The 16,494-nt window shown below is 32.5% G+C and overlaps 1 protein-coding gene across 1 annotated transcript; it reads right to left on the reverse strand.

The window, feature by feature from the left end:
* Nucleotides 1-6,340: 6,340 nt before the first annotated feature.
* LOC132303928 (phosphoglycerate kinase 3, cytosolic-like) lies at nt 6,341-15,364 on the reverse strand. Its single transcript, XM_059801384.1, has 6 exons — nt 14,972-15,364; nt 9,443-9,520; nt 9,080-9,340; nt 8,173-8,490; nt 7,586-7,744; nt 6,341-6,816 (listed from the first exon to the last, which is right to left on the reverse strand). Exons 1-6 carry the CDS (start codon nt 15,164-15,166, stop codon nt 6,607-6,609), a joined length of 1,221 nt encoding a protein of 406 aa, XP_059657367.1. The 5' UTR covers nt 15,167-15,364; the 3' UTR covers nt 6,341-6,606.
* Between the last annotated feature and the right edge of the window lie 1,130 nt (nt 15,365-16,494).

Raw genomic sequence — 16,494 nt, forward strand, 5'->3', positions numbered from 1 at the left:
ATATAAAAAATTAACTATTCCACCCCTCAAGAAGTGAAGGGGCATTCCACCTTTTGATGGAATAGGCATTCCCTAGGAATGGCCATTCCACTTTTAATGTGACACATCAAACAAGAAAATAGAAACAAATGCATTTCATTCTATTCACTCACACCAAACATAGCCTTAGAATACATATTGAGAACAAGATAAAAGATTATATAATAACAGATATAATTACAATACACACTATCTTAATTTAGTACTTATATCCGTGTATCCGAATGCATATGGGATAAGTTACAATATAATAAATTAAAATCGTAGGGCAAACTAAATTTAGTTTTCTCCAAAATCTCAAATATTTTTAAACACCGTGTAATATAAAATCTCATCCTATTTTTTTTGCATACTAAAATAATTCTTTAATCAAATACATATGTGCTCTCATAATCAAGACTCATGCAAAATTACCACTCACATACTATGATCATGATACCACACTTCATACAAAAATGATTCAACTTAGTTAAACAATTACTTTCCATTTCCATTGTTGTCTATTTGCATTTTAAAGAGAGAGAGGCAACAAATATATGTGGTAAACTTACTCAAACACACTTTATGTAATGTCCATCAGCAATGTCAAAATACTCTTGCTTTTATACCATTCCAAACCACTTTAAGTTTTCAAAAAATAAAAAATTAACACAACTATAGTACTTTCACACTTGAGGAGCAATTTTATTTGTTTATTTGTTAAAAATAAACATTAAAAAAAATACAAACGTGCTGAATGCTACCTCAACTTTTCCCATTAAACCCAGCTTGCTTTAGAAATGAGTTGATAAAAATTAGATGAGTTTAGCAACTTCTGCAACTCATGAGTTGATACCAAACTATCTATTTCTAGTAACTCGAACCTTTATATTTGTATAGAAGATGCGGACACTGAAAAATTAAACTTCAAAAAAGGAAAAAGAAAAAACAAATATGAAAATGCCATTAATTTTTTTTAGTGAGTCCACTTGTAGCCTGTTGGTTATTGAGATAGTAATTCAGCCCTAGATCTAGGGCCATGCCCCTGTTCGTAGTTATTTGGATTATTTAAAAATGTATTTTATCTATTTTTTTTATATTAATTTTCATGATATTTTAATTCCTAATTACAAGATTTAGAATTTATACAAATAATTGTTGAATTTTTTTTTTTATAGTTATATTTTTCTAAAGAAATGTCTAAAATTTATTTAGAACAAAAATTTCTAAAATTGTGTATGGTAATGCATTCCGAAAGTGAGTGAAGATAGAGTAGGGGCACACTTCGGTTTGGTTCAATTTATTAGAGGATAAATTGGAACCAAACCTATGAACCACATAAATTGAACCCACCCGAACTGCTGAAACACAGTTTTGATATATTGGTCCAGTTTTATAGATAGAGCTTATTTTAAAATATGGTCTAGCTTTAAATATGTTTATTCAAATGATTAATTTTACTGATAGTCTTTCAAGTTTGACCAAATATCACATTCAAATATCATTCGAAAATTAATATAATTTAAGTTCATTTTTACTTTTTCGTTAAAAAGTGGAAAAAGACAACTTTGCCCCTAATTTTTTAATCCTATTTATTATAAAATATCATATTACTTAAATTACCATTATACCCCTAATTATTCCCTCCAAACCGAAATTCCTATAATTTAGGATTTTGATGTGTTGATGATCCATAGGTTGGGTTATATTTTTTCATCATTCTTTTAATCATCTTTAATAACCTATAATGTGGTCTGCTTGTTTAATACATCAGACAAACATTTAACACAGCCCAGACTAGCAGAAAGATATTCAATCATCAGTCACCTATGTCCCAGATCCATTCATACTGTCCAAAATAACATAATCAAAATTTAACATTCAAACCAATGTGAAAACATCAATAGTGGAGTCTTCTTGCCATCGATCAGAACAACATTGGCTTTTCCATACTACGATATTCCCATCAGTGTATGCCATATCAGAGTTCATGCGTGGTGCACATGTCTAGTAGTTTCTATATCAACTTAAACATTAAGAATTGTAATCTAGTTTGTTCAAATTAGGTTAATAATATATCTGTTAATTGGGTATATATACACACACATACATACAGTTGAAAACATACATACAGTTGAAATTGGGCTCTTTGTTCCTGTAATCATCGTTATATATATAAGTCTATATAAGTGGGGTTAGATTCGGAATTGGGGGGCGGGGTAGTGTTGTACATACATACATATATATAATTTGTAAATCTTTTAACAGTCACAGGGAAAAATAGAAAAAAAAAAATTTCCCGCGGCAACTTGTGGCATATATATATATATATATATATAGAGTAATGATCTCTTGCTCCCTATGGAGCAAGAAAATTCATCCGCACTTTTTATAGTGGTCATTTGATCTAATCTAACGATTATTATAGAAACCTCCTTACATCATTTCCTTTTAATATAAAACCATTGTTACTATTTATAATTTCTAAATTTAATATTTACATACCACTAATTACAATAATAAAAGGCAATTACTCCCAAAAAAAATTGAAACCTCTTCTTCTATGGAAATCATGTTTCTCTCAAACAAAAAATTACAAGAGACAAGAAAAAAAAATAATAAAAAAGATATTTTAATCCATTAAATTTTAATTATGATTCATTTTTATTTACTTATGATTATAAGGAGACAAAGGCGGTAGAGAACTTGCAAATTCAATTTGTATGGAGAAAGAGAAAGTACTAAATTCAATTTGTATGGAGAAAGAAAAAGTACTCTTGTAGGTCTTTGTTTGAAAGAGACGTTATTTTCAGAGGTGAAGAATTTTCTATATATATATTTTTGAATAATTACCTTTTATTATTGTAATTAGTGGTTTGGTAAATGTTAAATTTGGAAACTAGAAATAGTGATACTGGTTTTGTATTAAAAGGAAAGAATATAGGTGGGTTTTTATAGTGAACGTTAGATTAGATCTAATGGTCTCAATAGAAAGTGCGGATAAATTTTCTTACTCCATGGGGAGCAAGAGATCATTACTCTATATATATATAAGTATATAATTATAAATTTGCAAAACTTTTAGGGATAGTTTAGTCCCTTAGTATATTTCTTTATGTTAATGTTTTTTTTTTTTTTTTTTTTTTTTTTTAACAAAGTCAAAGGGAATTTAAGTCATTTTATATGGTGTCAGATGTTGGAGTGTAAATGAAAAACAATATAAGATGAGTAATTTTCAAAAGTTCTTTTGAGAGAATATTTGGCCAAATGTAAAAAGGTGTCAATGAAATTAACCCTTATTCTAAATCAAGTCTTACTGCTACTTACATAAATTTTCCTCTATGCATACTCCAAGTGCATTTATTATTTATAAAATCATAGAGTAACATAGATATAATGTAGTATGTTAAATTACTAATAAGAAAAAAAATGGTTTTATTAACATATTTTTGTAAATAAGGAGTAGAGTTTGGAAAACGGGTATATCTTTAGTTTATTAATTTATTGTGATGCAAAACTTATGTTCTTAAGCCAATCAAAGGAAATTCAAATTTATTCGTACACGTGTCACGGTTCGATTAGGACTAATTTAGTATTTTTTTTTAATGTCTATTTTACTATGTCACTATTTGTGTAATTAGATTCAAAACATAGTTAGATAATACAAGTGCTCGGTTTGTAGGTTCATCAGACAACTAGTAAATATGTTCAAATCTTACCCACTGATAATTTATTATTTTCATATATATATATATATATATACTTGTCCGTGAGATCGGATCACCTTTTTAATTTAAAATAAAAAATAATTCAGTTATACGTGGAATTCTCAAATTCACTAACGTCTACCATTATTCGACCACAAAAAAATGTAGTTAACCATTTTAAACACATCATTACAAATTTTTTTTTGAAAAGGATAGTCGATACGTACATAACTACATTCATTTCTTATCTGTGGTGACAGAGAAGAAGATTTGGAAAGAGAGTAAAAATAAACATATCTAGAAGATGTAACTCTGCTCGCAATAATTCGCCATCTACTTATGTTCGAATATACTAATGACTTTCGGAACAAATTACAAAATGCTAAATCAAAATTTTAAAATGAACTAGATTTAATTTTCTCCAATATTTCAAATATTGTTGAACTCTCTATAATAATATTTCATCCTATTTTTTTTTTTTTTAATACTAAAATCATTCTTTAATCAGGAGGCCAGTGCATATAGCCTTATAATCAAGACTCATGCGAAATTACGCTAAGTCACACACCATGATCATGATGCCACACTTCATGCAAAAATGATCATTTAATTACACAATCACTTCCCATTTCTTTAAAGAGAGAAGCAACAAATATATGTGGTAAGCATTACTCAAACACACTCCATGTAATGTCCATCAACAATGTTCCATATCTAAAACAAATACTCTCGCTTTTATACCATTTGAGACCACTTTAGTTTTCAAAAAACAAAGAATTAGCACAAAGTATTTTCACCCTTTACAATTATCTTTAAAATGGTCTAAGGTCTTGAGGAGCAATTTTATTTGTTAAAAATACTCATTAAAAAAAATACAAACGTGTTGAATGCCGGCTCAACTTTACTTGTTTATTCATCAACCAATGAGTTTTGGTAGAACTTTAGAAATGAGTTGATAAAAATTAGATGAGTTTAGCCACTTCTCAAAAATTAAACTTCAAAAAAGGAAAAAGGAAAAAGGAGAAACAAACGTGAAAATGCCATCAATATATTATTATTATTATTATTATTATTGTCTTTAGTGATTTTAATAAGTTTCATATATATTTGTTCGGTAATGAATGACCTTTTTAATTAAGTTAAAATTAAAATAAATCATTCAGTTCTATCCAGGATGTCCTCAAATTCATCGACCACATAAAATATAGTTAATGGTTTTAAACATTTGTTTGTAATACTGAATGCAATATCCTACTTACATAATACACATATCATTATAATTGATTTATTTTTTTTGAAAAAAATGTATATTTGCTTCTACGTGCATAACCACAAATGTGATTGATACTTGCTTTGACTTGATGTTGTAATTACATTCCAAATGAAGGTAGTCGCCCATCTACTTATATTCAACTATACTAACGAATAAATTAATATTTTATAATAAAGTAAATTTAATTTTCTTCAACATCTCAAATATTTTTCAACGTAATAAATTCTCATCCTCTATATATATATTTTTTCATACTAAAATAATTCTTTAATCAAGGTGCCAGTGGCCTTATAATCAAGAACCATGCAAAATTAGGTTACGTCACATACCATGATCATGATACCACACTTCATGCAAAAATGATTCAACTTGGTTACACAATCACTTTTCATTTCCATTATTATAATGTCTATTTGCATTTTAGAAGAGACGAGAGAAATGATTTCTAAGCCGAACAGACTTCATGTAATGTCCATCAACAATGTTCCATATATCAAAAACAAATATACACTTGTGACCCTCTAATATGAAATACTTCAATTTTATACCATTTCAGACCATTTTAGTTTTCAAAAAATAAAGAATTAACACAACTAAAAATTATGAAATACTCCAATTGTGGTAGAACTTTAGAAACGAGTTGATAAAAATAAGATGAATTTAGCAATTTCTGCAAGTCATGAGTAGATACCAAACTATCTATCTCTAGTTGATCATGATTTGAACTAGAACCTTTATATCGGTATGGAGAATGCAGACACTTGATAAATAAACTTCAAAAAAGGAAAAAGACAAAACAAATGTGAAAATACCATCAAATTTTTTATTTATTTTTATTTTTTAGCCTGCCCCAGTTCGGAGTTATTTGGATTATTTTAAAATGCATTTTATCTATTTTTTTAATTAATTTTCATGATATTTTAATTCCTAATTACAAGATTTAGAATTTTAAAACTAATTGTTGAATTTTTGTTTATAGTTATAATTTTCTAAAGAAATTTTTAACTATAAATCTATAAAATTCATAGTTTTAAATTTATATGTATATTTTTGTTTAAATTTATTTAGAAATTGAGTATGGAAATGCATTCGAAACTTGAGTCAAGATTGGGTAGGAGCACGGCTTAGTTTGGTTCAATTTAGAGGGTAAACTAAAACAAAACAAATCCTAACAATTCTGTCAAACTTGTAACTCAACCCAACCTATCGAAACACATAAGTGGAGCTCAAGATTGTTCAGTTAAGAAAATTGAACTCAAATCTCGAACAAGTGTAATCCATTTGGATCAACTCGACCACTGAACTTGTAAAACATAGTATTTTGAATTCTTAAACGCAGAGAAAAAAAGATAAAAAGGTTTAAAATAAAGAAAAATATTAGAGGTGGTTTCAAAAAAAAGTGCAATCCATGTTAATGGAATTTGATCACAGGCGATACACCACCATAGCCTGGTCCACAGCACCAAACCAGCTTGAGAGAGCCACATTATTTTTATTTATAAAGATACATGGCTCTAAAGATGCTGCTCAATTTATAATACAAACTGTTCTAACAAAATCCCCGCAAAATGTGCTGAAGATGGTGGAAAGATTAGGGGGGGAATTGCCTCAGAGAGCGGCTGTGGTGGCGTCATCAAGAGCAAGAACTCCCGGAAGAGGCTTGCCCTCGAGAAGCTCCAAGCTGGCACCACCGCCAGTTGAGATATGACTCATCTTGTCTGCAAGCCCTACCTTCTCCACCGCAGCAACCGAGTCACCACCTCCAATAATTGTTGTCACACCCTTCCCAGTCAGATCTGCCAACTTCCTTGCTATTGCCTGCAATAGAAAACGGATAAACCTCAGTTTCCAACAGGAATAAATTTAAGTTGTTGCTTGAACAAGAACATGGTAGAATTAATTGGGGAATTAATAAGCAATCAAAGAAAGTGTGATGGCAGTTTTGATATAAAGAATAGGTTTCCAAACAATTCCGCTACACTTCTCCCGATAATAGGATGACCAAAATTCTAGAATGCAAGATGGATTCATGTAGCCTACCCAAATGCAATGAATTACACAATACATTGCTATAAATATAATCATGAGATTAGTCATGCTCATTTGATAAGTGTGACCAAAATGAGGAAGTTGGATAAGAGGCAAGACAAGAAAGTACAGAAGTAAAAATATAATCGGTCCATGATAACGCGAGGTGACACAAATTGGAAAGAAAAATTGAAGGAGGTTAAAATGGTTTTGCCATGTCGAATGACAACCAATTATAGCAGTATAGCACAAGTAAAGGATATTGTCCATGTTGAAGGGGCCGAAAGAAAGATGAGGTGGAGGGAGGGGGGAGAAATACGTGGATTGGGACAGTGCAAAAAGTTACCTAAGCAATAAAGGTACAAGGATTTATGCAACATACCCAAACAATATAAGTCTTTGCTGACTTGAGTTGCCTCCCTATGAAATTCATTAACCTATGAAATTTTTTTTAAAAAAGTGTTTACCTATCAAAAGTTCCTATATGCGATGAATATCTGTTTTAAAAACTAAATGTCATTGTAAGAATCAATCCCATATCGAAGTAACGATGGCATACCTCTGTTCCTGCTGCAAACTTCTCGAACTCAAACACACCCATAGGTCCATTCCATATGATAGTTTTAGTACTATCCAACGCTTCACTGAAAGTCTTGATCGAATCGGGTCCAATGTCCAACCCCATCCAATCATCTGGGATGCAAGATGCTGGCACAACCTGCACAGGTATCGCTTGCAATTTATAAGCCAGCACACATTATTACATTACAAATCAAAGAATTGATTTAGAATATCCATTTCAACCCCACAATGCTTATCTTTTGTTGGTTCCCCAAATCATGGCCTCTAATTTTACCAAAGAAAGCACAATTGACTTTTCTACAACTTCTACATAATGGAAAAAATATTCATATAAAACCCTAGTAAGATTAAAATTCAAGTTTATCCATTCATATTCTTCTTTACTGTGTAAGAAAAGAAGAAGTGTATTTAAAAGCAGAACCAATACAAAAAGTCTGAAAATTTCCACTGCTTTACAGCATTGTTAGTATAGAAGTAGCAGATCAAGTTGAATGCATTTTTCTCATCCCTTTCTACCTAAAATCCCAAGGCTGCAATGAGATTTCAAAGGGCAGAAAAACAAACCTTGCTGTTAGCATCTGGAGAAAATTTGTCAGCAATAACCACATCAGTTGGTAGTAATAGCGAAACCCCTTTGGACTTGGCCTTCTCAAGTAGTGACGTTGCAAGATCAAGCTTGTCTTCCTCCACAAGGGATGAGCCCACAGAGTGTCCTTGGGCTTTATAAAATGTAAATTTCATACCTCCACCAAGCAGCAGAATATCAACCTTTGCCAAGAGAGACTCCATTACCCCAATCTTAGTAGAAACTTTTGAGCCACCAACAATGGCAGCGAAGGGTTTCTTGGGATTTGCCACAGCTCCTACCAAGTAATCAAGTTCCTAAAAAGGTACATGGTTTCAAAGTTCAACAAATTGGGCATGCAATAAAAATAACATGTAAAAAAAAAAAAACCATGATAACAACGAACAGCGTCACTGGAGTTCTCTAGGTTGAATGTTGCGGTTCAAATCTTTAACATAAACATCGGAAACAATTGTTTCACACATTATCAATCAGTGTGGTTGATGATATATTTTAAAAACAATAATTATATAAGTGCTAATTTTGAGCTCTCTAACTACAACTGTCCAGTACATAAGCAGCTCTTTTATTATAACTGAAAAGCCCCCACTACCAATACTTTAACCACCAAAAATATATAAAAAAAACTACCTTCATTATCCCAAATGATTGAATATATAAATACAATGATTTAGTTTAAACATTTTGATGTCAAATTGCATGATAGAGTTGTTCAATCCAAAATAATCGGATATAGAGATGCTGTTTGAAAACCAAACCTTAGATTTATTTTTGGTTCTTCTCTTAAATGAGGTACCCAAAAGTGGTGGAATTAGACTAGTACCTTAGAAATTCCAAACAACTCTAAAGTGTGATATGCCCGCAAGTCAATATATCTTACCACACCTTCTGCATAAGAAAACCAGCAACAGCGGGCTTTAGAAACTTGGCAACACCTTCCGTGGAAGCATGGGCTCTGTGAGCTGTGCCAAAGGCATCGTTGACATAGAGGTCTGCAAGAGAGGCTAGCTTCTTTGCAAACTCAGGGTCATTCTTCTCTTCCTCCTTGTAAAACCTCACATTCTCAAGAAGCAAAACACCTCCTTCAGGGAGTGCTGCCACCATTTTCTCGACTTCCTCACCAATACAATCATTGGCCATTTCAACCTATTCAAAGCAAATAAACCAAATTAACAAGCAAAACAGAGGGAGGAAAAAAAAAAACAAAACCATGATTTGAACTCCACTTGATTGCTAAAGAAAGCACACCTTAATTTCAAGGAGCTCAGATAACCGAGGCACAAGTGGCTTCAAACTATACTTGGGTGTGAAGCCCTTTGGGCGTCCCTGAAAACAACAATTCAGGAGAAGAGTTATTAACCACGTGAATTACAAACTTCAGCACCCCTATAAATCCATTACTCCATTAGAGTGGAAAAGACTTAGAAAACTAAAGATTAACACACATTTCAGTATTTGAGACAAGCAATTCAAAGAGACAAGACATATTGTAATCAAGCAAACTACACTAATGATATAAAGTTAATCAATAAGAGAATGAAGAAAGAAATTACAAATGATACTATAACAAGCACAAAGGAAAGACTGGAAAAGAGAGAACGAAAACAGCAGATGTCTCTTTCTTTATGAATGTCAGCCAGCTAATGGAACTGGGTCTTTGACCCCTAGCCCTAGAGGACTATCTCATTTGATTATAATACGCAAATACATCCAGATGCGATCTACTACGAAATAGGCAGAGAGTCACAAACCTTAACAACATTTTGATCTAAGAACACTTTTTACGCGACTGTGAGTTACCAATTAAAATGTGCAAACAACATTACAACAAAACGAGATTACAACCAGTAAATTCCACTTACGATTGAGCCGAGTCCATTGGAGTCCACTCAATATTAAAAGCCTGTGACAGTGTCTTAAAGAACAAAATCATAATAGAATTCTTTTTGTTTCGATGAGCATACATTAGAATTTAAATAATTATTGGAGGCTTTCTAACATGAAAAATGAGTTAAGGAACTACTGCACACAGAAATGGAGACCCCAAGCTGCAATGTAAGGTGTGGCATTTGTAAGGAATCAAATTTGGATCAGATATATCTCGTCAAAAGATAACGGTGTCATATAGAACACAGATGCATGTAGGAAATACTGAATGTTGTATATAAGAGTTGTTCATAATAGAAGAACACCAATATTAACTCATCTCAGCTTGACAGAACCTTATATTCCAACCATTTGGAAGAATATGACCAATTGCATCAATGCAGTCTAATAGTAAGAATGCATTACCAGCAACTTGGTAAAAGATATTGGTACGGTTAGGATATGATACAAGATCAACTCTTTGACACACAGGACTACTGAAAATAGTACTTCGCTTAATGGTAACTTATTTGAGACTATAGTTGATGTATCAAAAACTCAAATTTCACAATGTCTTACTGATGGAAAAAGGCTCATCAGAACAGTATCACTGTATTCACGCAAGGTTATCCAATCCAATCGGCCTTCAGTTTGTTTCAACGGCCAGACCACCTCTCTAAAGATGGAAATGAAGGCTGACTAGGCTGACCCATTCTAGGTCGAAAAGAACTTGACTCAAAATTCCAGAAAATATCTAATGGGTAATTATAGCCTGAAGCTTAAGAAGACTCTGTTAATGATATAAAGAGGTAATAGGTTCGATAAATCTATCATCTGATTCTATAACATCAAGAATAAAAGGCACAAGAAGTTTCTTATCTAATTTTCTCCCCATGTTCTTCATAAGTAACCTACGTATTCACACTTGTGCAACCACAGAGATTTTAAGGGGGCTATATTCATCAAACCCTCTTTCCATTTTTAATTTTTAATTTTTTGTGGGGCCAGGAAAGGAGCATCCGCTACCCTTTTGAGCGCTTTTATACAGTTTTACTTATAAATAAAAAATAAAAAAAATAAAAAATGGGTTGTTTTGGAAGGTACCATGGAAATTTGATCATAATTAGTCAGCACTATCATTAAAAAAGGAATTTTTTTAAAAAAGTACTGACCAAAGCTGTAGCCTCCCATGATCATATCCTAACTAATTTGTCCATGTGAATGTGACTTGGGTAGTGACCAACTGATTAGTGATGGGTTAATTTCTAATTAAGTTAATCAAATTAATTAACTCATATTCTCCAAAATCAATCCATTGAACTTTATCAAATAAGTAATTTGGCTTTATAATATGTTAAAGATACAAATCTATTGGCTAAAGGAACATATTGGGAAACAATTGATCTGATTTGATTAAATCACAAACAAGCATTAGCTAAGTGGTATCTCCTCTGGTCCCAAAGAGAAGACTGAGGGTTTGTCTCCCAGTTGGGATGAAATGTGTGTCTTATACCATAAAATAAGGAAAGAGAAGAAAAAGGTTTGATTAGGTCCAATTTCATAAAGCATAATATAAAAGTACATTGTTTTGGTATTGTTATACATTATATATTATATAATGTAAATTTTACTTCATGTATGACATAACATATAACTTATTAAATATGGTTTGATGTAGGTAACTAGGTATACATTCGCACTTGTACGCATTGATCACACAAGATTAGAAGCCACAAGCAGTTGACGTGGCAGTCCATGTGGCCAAACAACATGAAATACAATTATCAAAAGTAGGAAGCGTACAACCCTGAAAACAAATTCGATTCTAACCTAAATATTTTTCATTTTTTCTTTCAGTAGCAGCTCTATCCACTCAACATAGCTTCAAGACGCTTCACACAAGATCTCTAAAAGGGGCCCTAGCCTTCTCAGAAGGCATCTTATACTTGGGACATCGTCTCCTCAAATAACTTTGCCAGTGACATATAAGGGCAAAGACCACCATTCCTCCGCTAAAACTTGATGCAAGCACTTTTTTCCCTCAGATAAACCTCGCACAAACAAGTTGATGAGTAGTTCTTTTGCTCTGATAAATCTGACCTTATCCGAACGGCTTCATGATGAGTTATTCTCCTTGAATAACCTTAGCAAGAGGACTCACTCGAAGACCTTGACAAGGGATCTTTCCCACCATGAGAACCTTGTCAAGTTGAGGACACCTCGTAGTACTAGGCTGGGAGCAGGGCCCAAGTATCCCTCAGAGAGCAACCAAGGTCTTGGCTCCACGACTGAGGGCTAAGATCTATCAAGGAGGCCCTCAAATGAAGGCCACTTATAGTGGTCTTTATTAGTGAAAATCAGAGCCTCCTCCACCTTGTCCCATCTCATTAAAAAACCAACTCGCTTCATTAAGTGCTTAGTACTATAAAGTATAAACTACTTGTCTGTTCCAACACGATGTGAAATGTCCCTTTGTTATAAAGACAATCTGAAGGGGTAGGTCCCTTGTCCACAGCTTGCTAAAATAAGGGAAATTTGCTGGTTCAGACACTTCCTAGGCCGTGTAACACCTCTCCCACACATTAAAAGCAGTACTTAAAGACCCTTGGAAGAGGTTCAGCTCAAGAAGTTTGATACTCTCTCCCTCTCGCTAAGTTCATCATCTAATCCATTACACCTAAAATATCCACCATATTCAGTGTAATACTTCATCATCACTGTTATGATGTTATCATTTTTAAACCACATATATTCAATGATTACTAATAGTTTGATTACATCATAATCAAAATAAGAGTCTGATCAAAATTGGATTCAGATTAAAATTAAGTTCTAAGAAACACATTGGACTGTCAGGTTACATTTTGAATAATCTTTTGACATGTTGGATTCAGAACTGCCCCAAAACCATCTGAAACAGTCCTTTCAGAGGACTACATTTTGATAATTATTCAAGCATTAGAATTAAATTTAAAGTTGATAATGTCTACTTGTGATTATATTCTCACCGACTAGTCAATTTGGAGAATTTTTATAAAAATGATTGTCTCTTTCTGAAAATATCACATAATATTTATTTCTTATCCTAAAAAATAAAAAGAAAATAAAAGGAAGCATATAATTAATATTGGTAAGAAATTTACTCTATCTAACAAGATTCCAAACGTTTTATATGTCTGTTAGACATGATTTGAGATAGCTACCGCATTGTTCTACCAAGTTCTGTCTTACACAAATTTGTTTTGGCCAATATGAATCAGTATTGCAACTGGTGATAGTGATACCTGCATGTTGTGTAACTTAAAACTATGCAAAATAGTTGTAGGACCAAACAATCCGTGGAGTCACAATTCACTATCATTAAGATTTTTGGATTTGTGACAATCACAAAATTTTGGGTAATAGTGGACCACCCTACTTGCTATGTTCAGATGTTGTTTGTAAGAGCAAGTCAGGCTTCCCCCTATCATGTTTTCCACAAAATATACTCCAGATTATCATTAAGCTAGAACTCTACACAATTAAAGGTAACAGATCGCATACATGAGCCTAATAAGAAGTAAAGGACCACTGAAGTAAGTAAATCTCTTTTTTGTTTCTCTTTTTTTTTTTTAATATTTGATTTTGTTTTATGTCATCATTGGTGTTTTTAAATGCCTTGCAATTCCATGTAAAGTTCATTTGATCACCACTGCACAATATAATCAACACGGAAATCTGCAACCCAAGAACACTAATTAGGAGGCACACCGTTTCCCTTCAAAGTAGGCGGTTCAAAATGCAGAGTTCTATCCCCCCACCCACCAAAGAAAACAGAGAGAGCAAAATGAATAAATGCTCAGTACATCTGATCATTACTCTAACATACAAAGGAAAATTGAGCACCATTAAATTGTTAAAGTACCATACTAGTTATTGGGTCAAAAAGTTGTCAACACTGTAAAATAGAAAGTCAACTAATTTACCATGTGAACGCCATGAACCTCCAATATAAGGAACACGTGTCTTGATGTAGTAGTAACTTTTGGTCAGTCTAGACCGAACCATGGGGGTTCACTTCTACCTATTAAGGCTGGGAAGACTAGGTTCCCCCAAGTCACCATCTATACCAATTTGAAGCCTCCATTTCAGTCTCTCTTTTTCCCGTGTTTTATATTCTTTACACAATTATCCTAGGGCCTAATCAGCTGCTCTCACATCCCGACTCTCCAGTTCTCACCACTCTCACTGTGATTACCCCATGCCTCTCACATGTTTCTAAAAAAGTAAAACTCACGTGAATTTCATTGTAAAGAGTTTGGTGCCATGCCAAATTCAATGTTCACTATGGTGGGAGAGATAAAGTTAGGTAATACAATATAATCTAGCACACATTGCCGCCCAACCTAGACCATTCATTATGAGGACATGGTCGAACCTCCCGCTTAAATGATGTCATCGAAATAACCAAGTAGGTCATTTCTCGTAATGCTCGTATTTGGGTCCATTTGTATGGAACCAAATGGCAGCAAAAACCCATCTTGAATGTTTGTACCCTCAAATGAAATAGCATATACACAATCAAAAGGCAACACAGACTAGTAACTGAAAATGAACCAGAGTCATGAGTGAACAGTATGGAAATCAAATAGCCAAAAAATACTACTGAATTCCAATAAATTGACAGTTAATAGTTAGAGAATTAGAGCCCAGTTTACCAATACCAAACACAAATACAAAATGCTGTAAAATAAAATTTAAAAAAAATAAAAAAACCAGAACCCAATTATAAATAATGAGGCAACAAGTTCAAAAATAAAAAATCAAATCAAATAATCAATAAAATTAATTAAGAAAACACATTTAACAACTATTATTGAAATGAAACATAAACCCAAGAAAAATACAGTAATTGAGGTAAAATGAATATACCAAATGACTACAAAGAATGACTTTGGCACCATGACCCATTAAGTACTTGATGGTGGGCACAGCAGCCCTGATCCTAGTATCATCTGTGATATTCAAGTTGTCATCCAAAGGCACGTTGAGATCAACCCTAACCAATACCCTCTTCCCCTTCAAATCGGCCTCCTTCAAATCCCCAACACTCCTCTTTTTCGCCATATATAAATATATATATATATATATATATAACTGTCACTGTGTGTATATAATACCCAGAACACGAAAATACTCGATATGATCACTGATCAAACACAAAACTACGATCGATCAAAGGGTTTGAAGTACTGGAGGTTTTGATAGGGTTTTTCTCCAGAAGGCTCACGATAAGGTGACGGTTACTAAGTTACGCACTTGGAGAGTTCTAGTTTATTCGCATATTCTGTTGTGTTTTGGTGGCGGAGAAGACTGGTGAGACCGACGCGCCTTCAGTCGATGACAAGACACGCTCCTATTTTTTTATTATTTTTTTTTTGGTTAAAAGACACGCTCCTATTTGCAGCAAAGAGAGGCTTTTATTTTTATTTTTAATCGAATTGTTTATGTCTTTATGAGCATTTCGAGACCAACTTATTTTAAACTCCACTCAATCCGATTCGTAAACAAGTCAAATTCAAACTTTGTTGTTAAGTTCTTTAATAAACAAGCCAATTCATTAATCTCGAATTTAATTGAACTCATGTTTGTGAATTTTGCCTTGCTTAATACACATGTTCATATTTATAATGTTTCATATATTCTTGAGAAGTATAAAATTAAAATATAATGGTTACCTGTATCTTTAATTTGTTATTGCATCATTGCTAACACTAAACAATGTGATTCAGAACACTTCAAATTAACTTATTAATATTTAATTTTGACACTAGCTTGATGATGTGGTTTAGAACACTTCAAATCAACTTGTTAAAGTTTATTTTTGTCAGAATTTTAAAATATATATATCGTTAGTTGATACAGTGTTCTTAATTATTTAATGAAGAACTAATATATATATATATATATATATATATATATATATGAAGAAAAAAAATTAATGTAGACCTTAAGATATACTTATTTGGACATTCTCAATGTATAAACAAAAAAAAAAACAAAAAAACAAAACACCAATTAGTGTTTCTTTTTCACCTTTCAAAATACAAGATAGACATTCAAGCCTCCACACACACACACACATATATATTGCATGCCTCCTTTTTTTACCCCCAAACAATAATGGAATGTATCCAGCATCCACTAAAATTTTATTTTCATTTGTATACTATATGTGGATTGTGGCCTAAATATTAAATCCACTCTTCATTCTTCGAGCCATGGCAGCAACAATTCTAAGCAAACTTGAAAGTTCCATGGCATCTCCTAAACCTTCTAGCATTTAAAAAAATAAAAAATAAAAGTAAGTCAATAGTATCATCTCAACCTTCCAAATTAAAAGATTAATTTTAAGTTTTTCTTATGAATTGGTGGATTTTTTTATAGGAAAAAAA

This window comes from Cornus florida, unplaced genomic scaffold (genome assembly GCF_030987335.1).
Source record: "Cornus florida cultivar Cherokee Brave unplaced genomic scaffold, ASM3098733v1 CherokeeBrave_3.0.0_Hap2_Chr01, whole genome shotgun sequence".
Lineage (NCBI taxonomy): Eukaryota > Viridiplantae > Streptophyta > Magnoliopsida > Cornales > Cornaceae > Cornus > Cornus florida.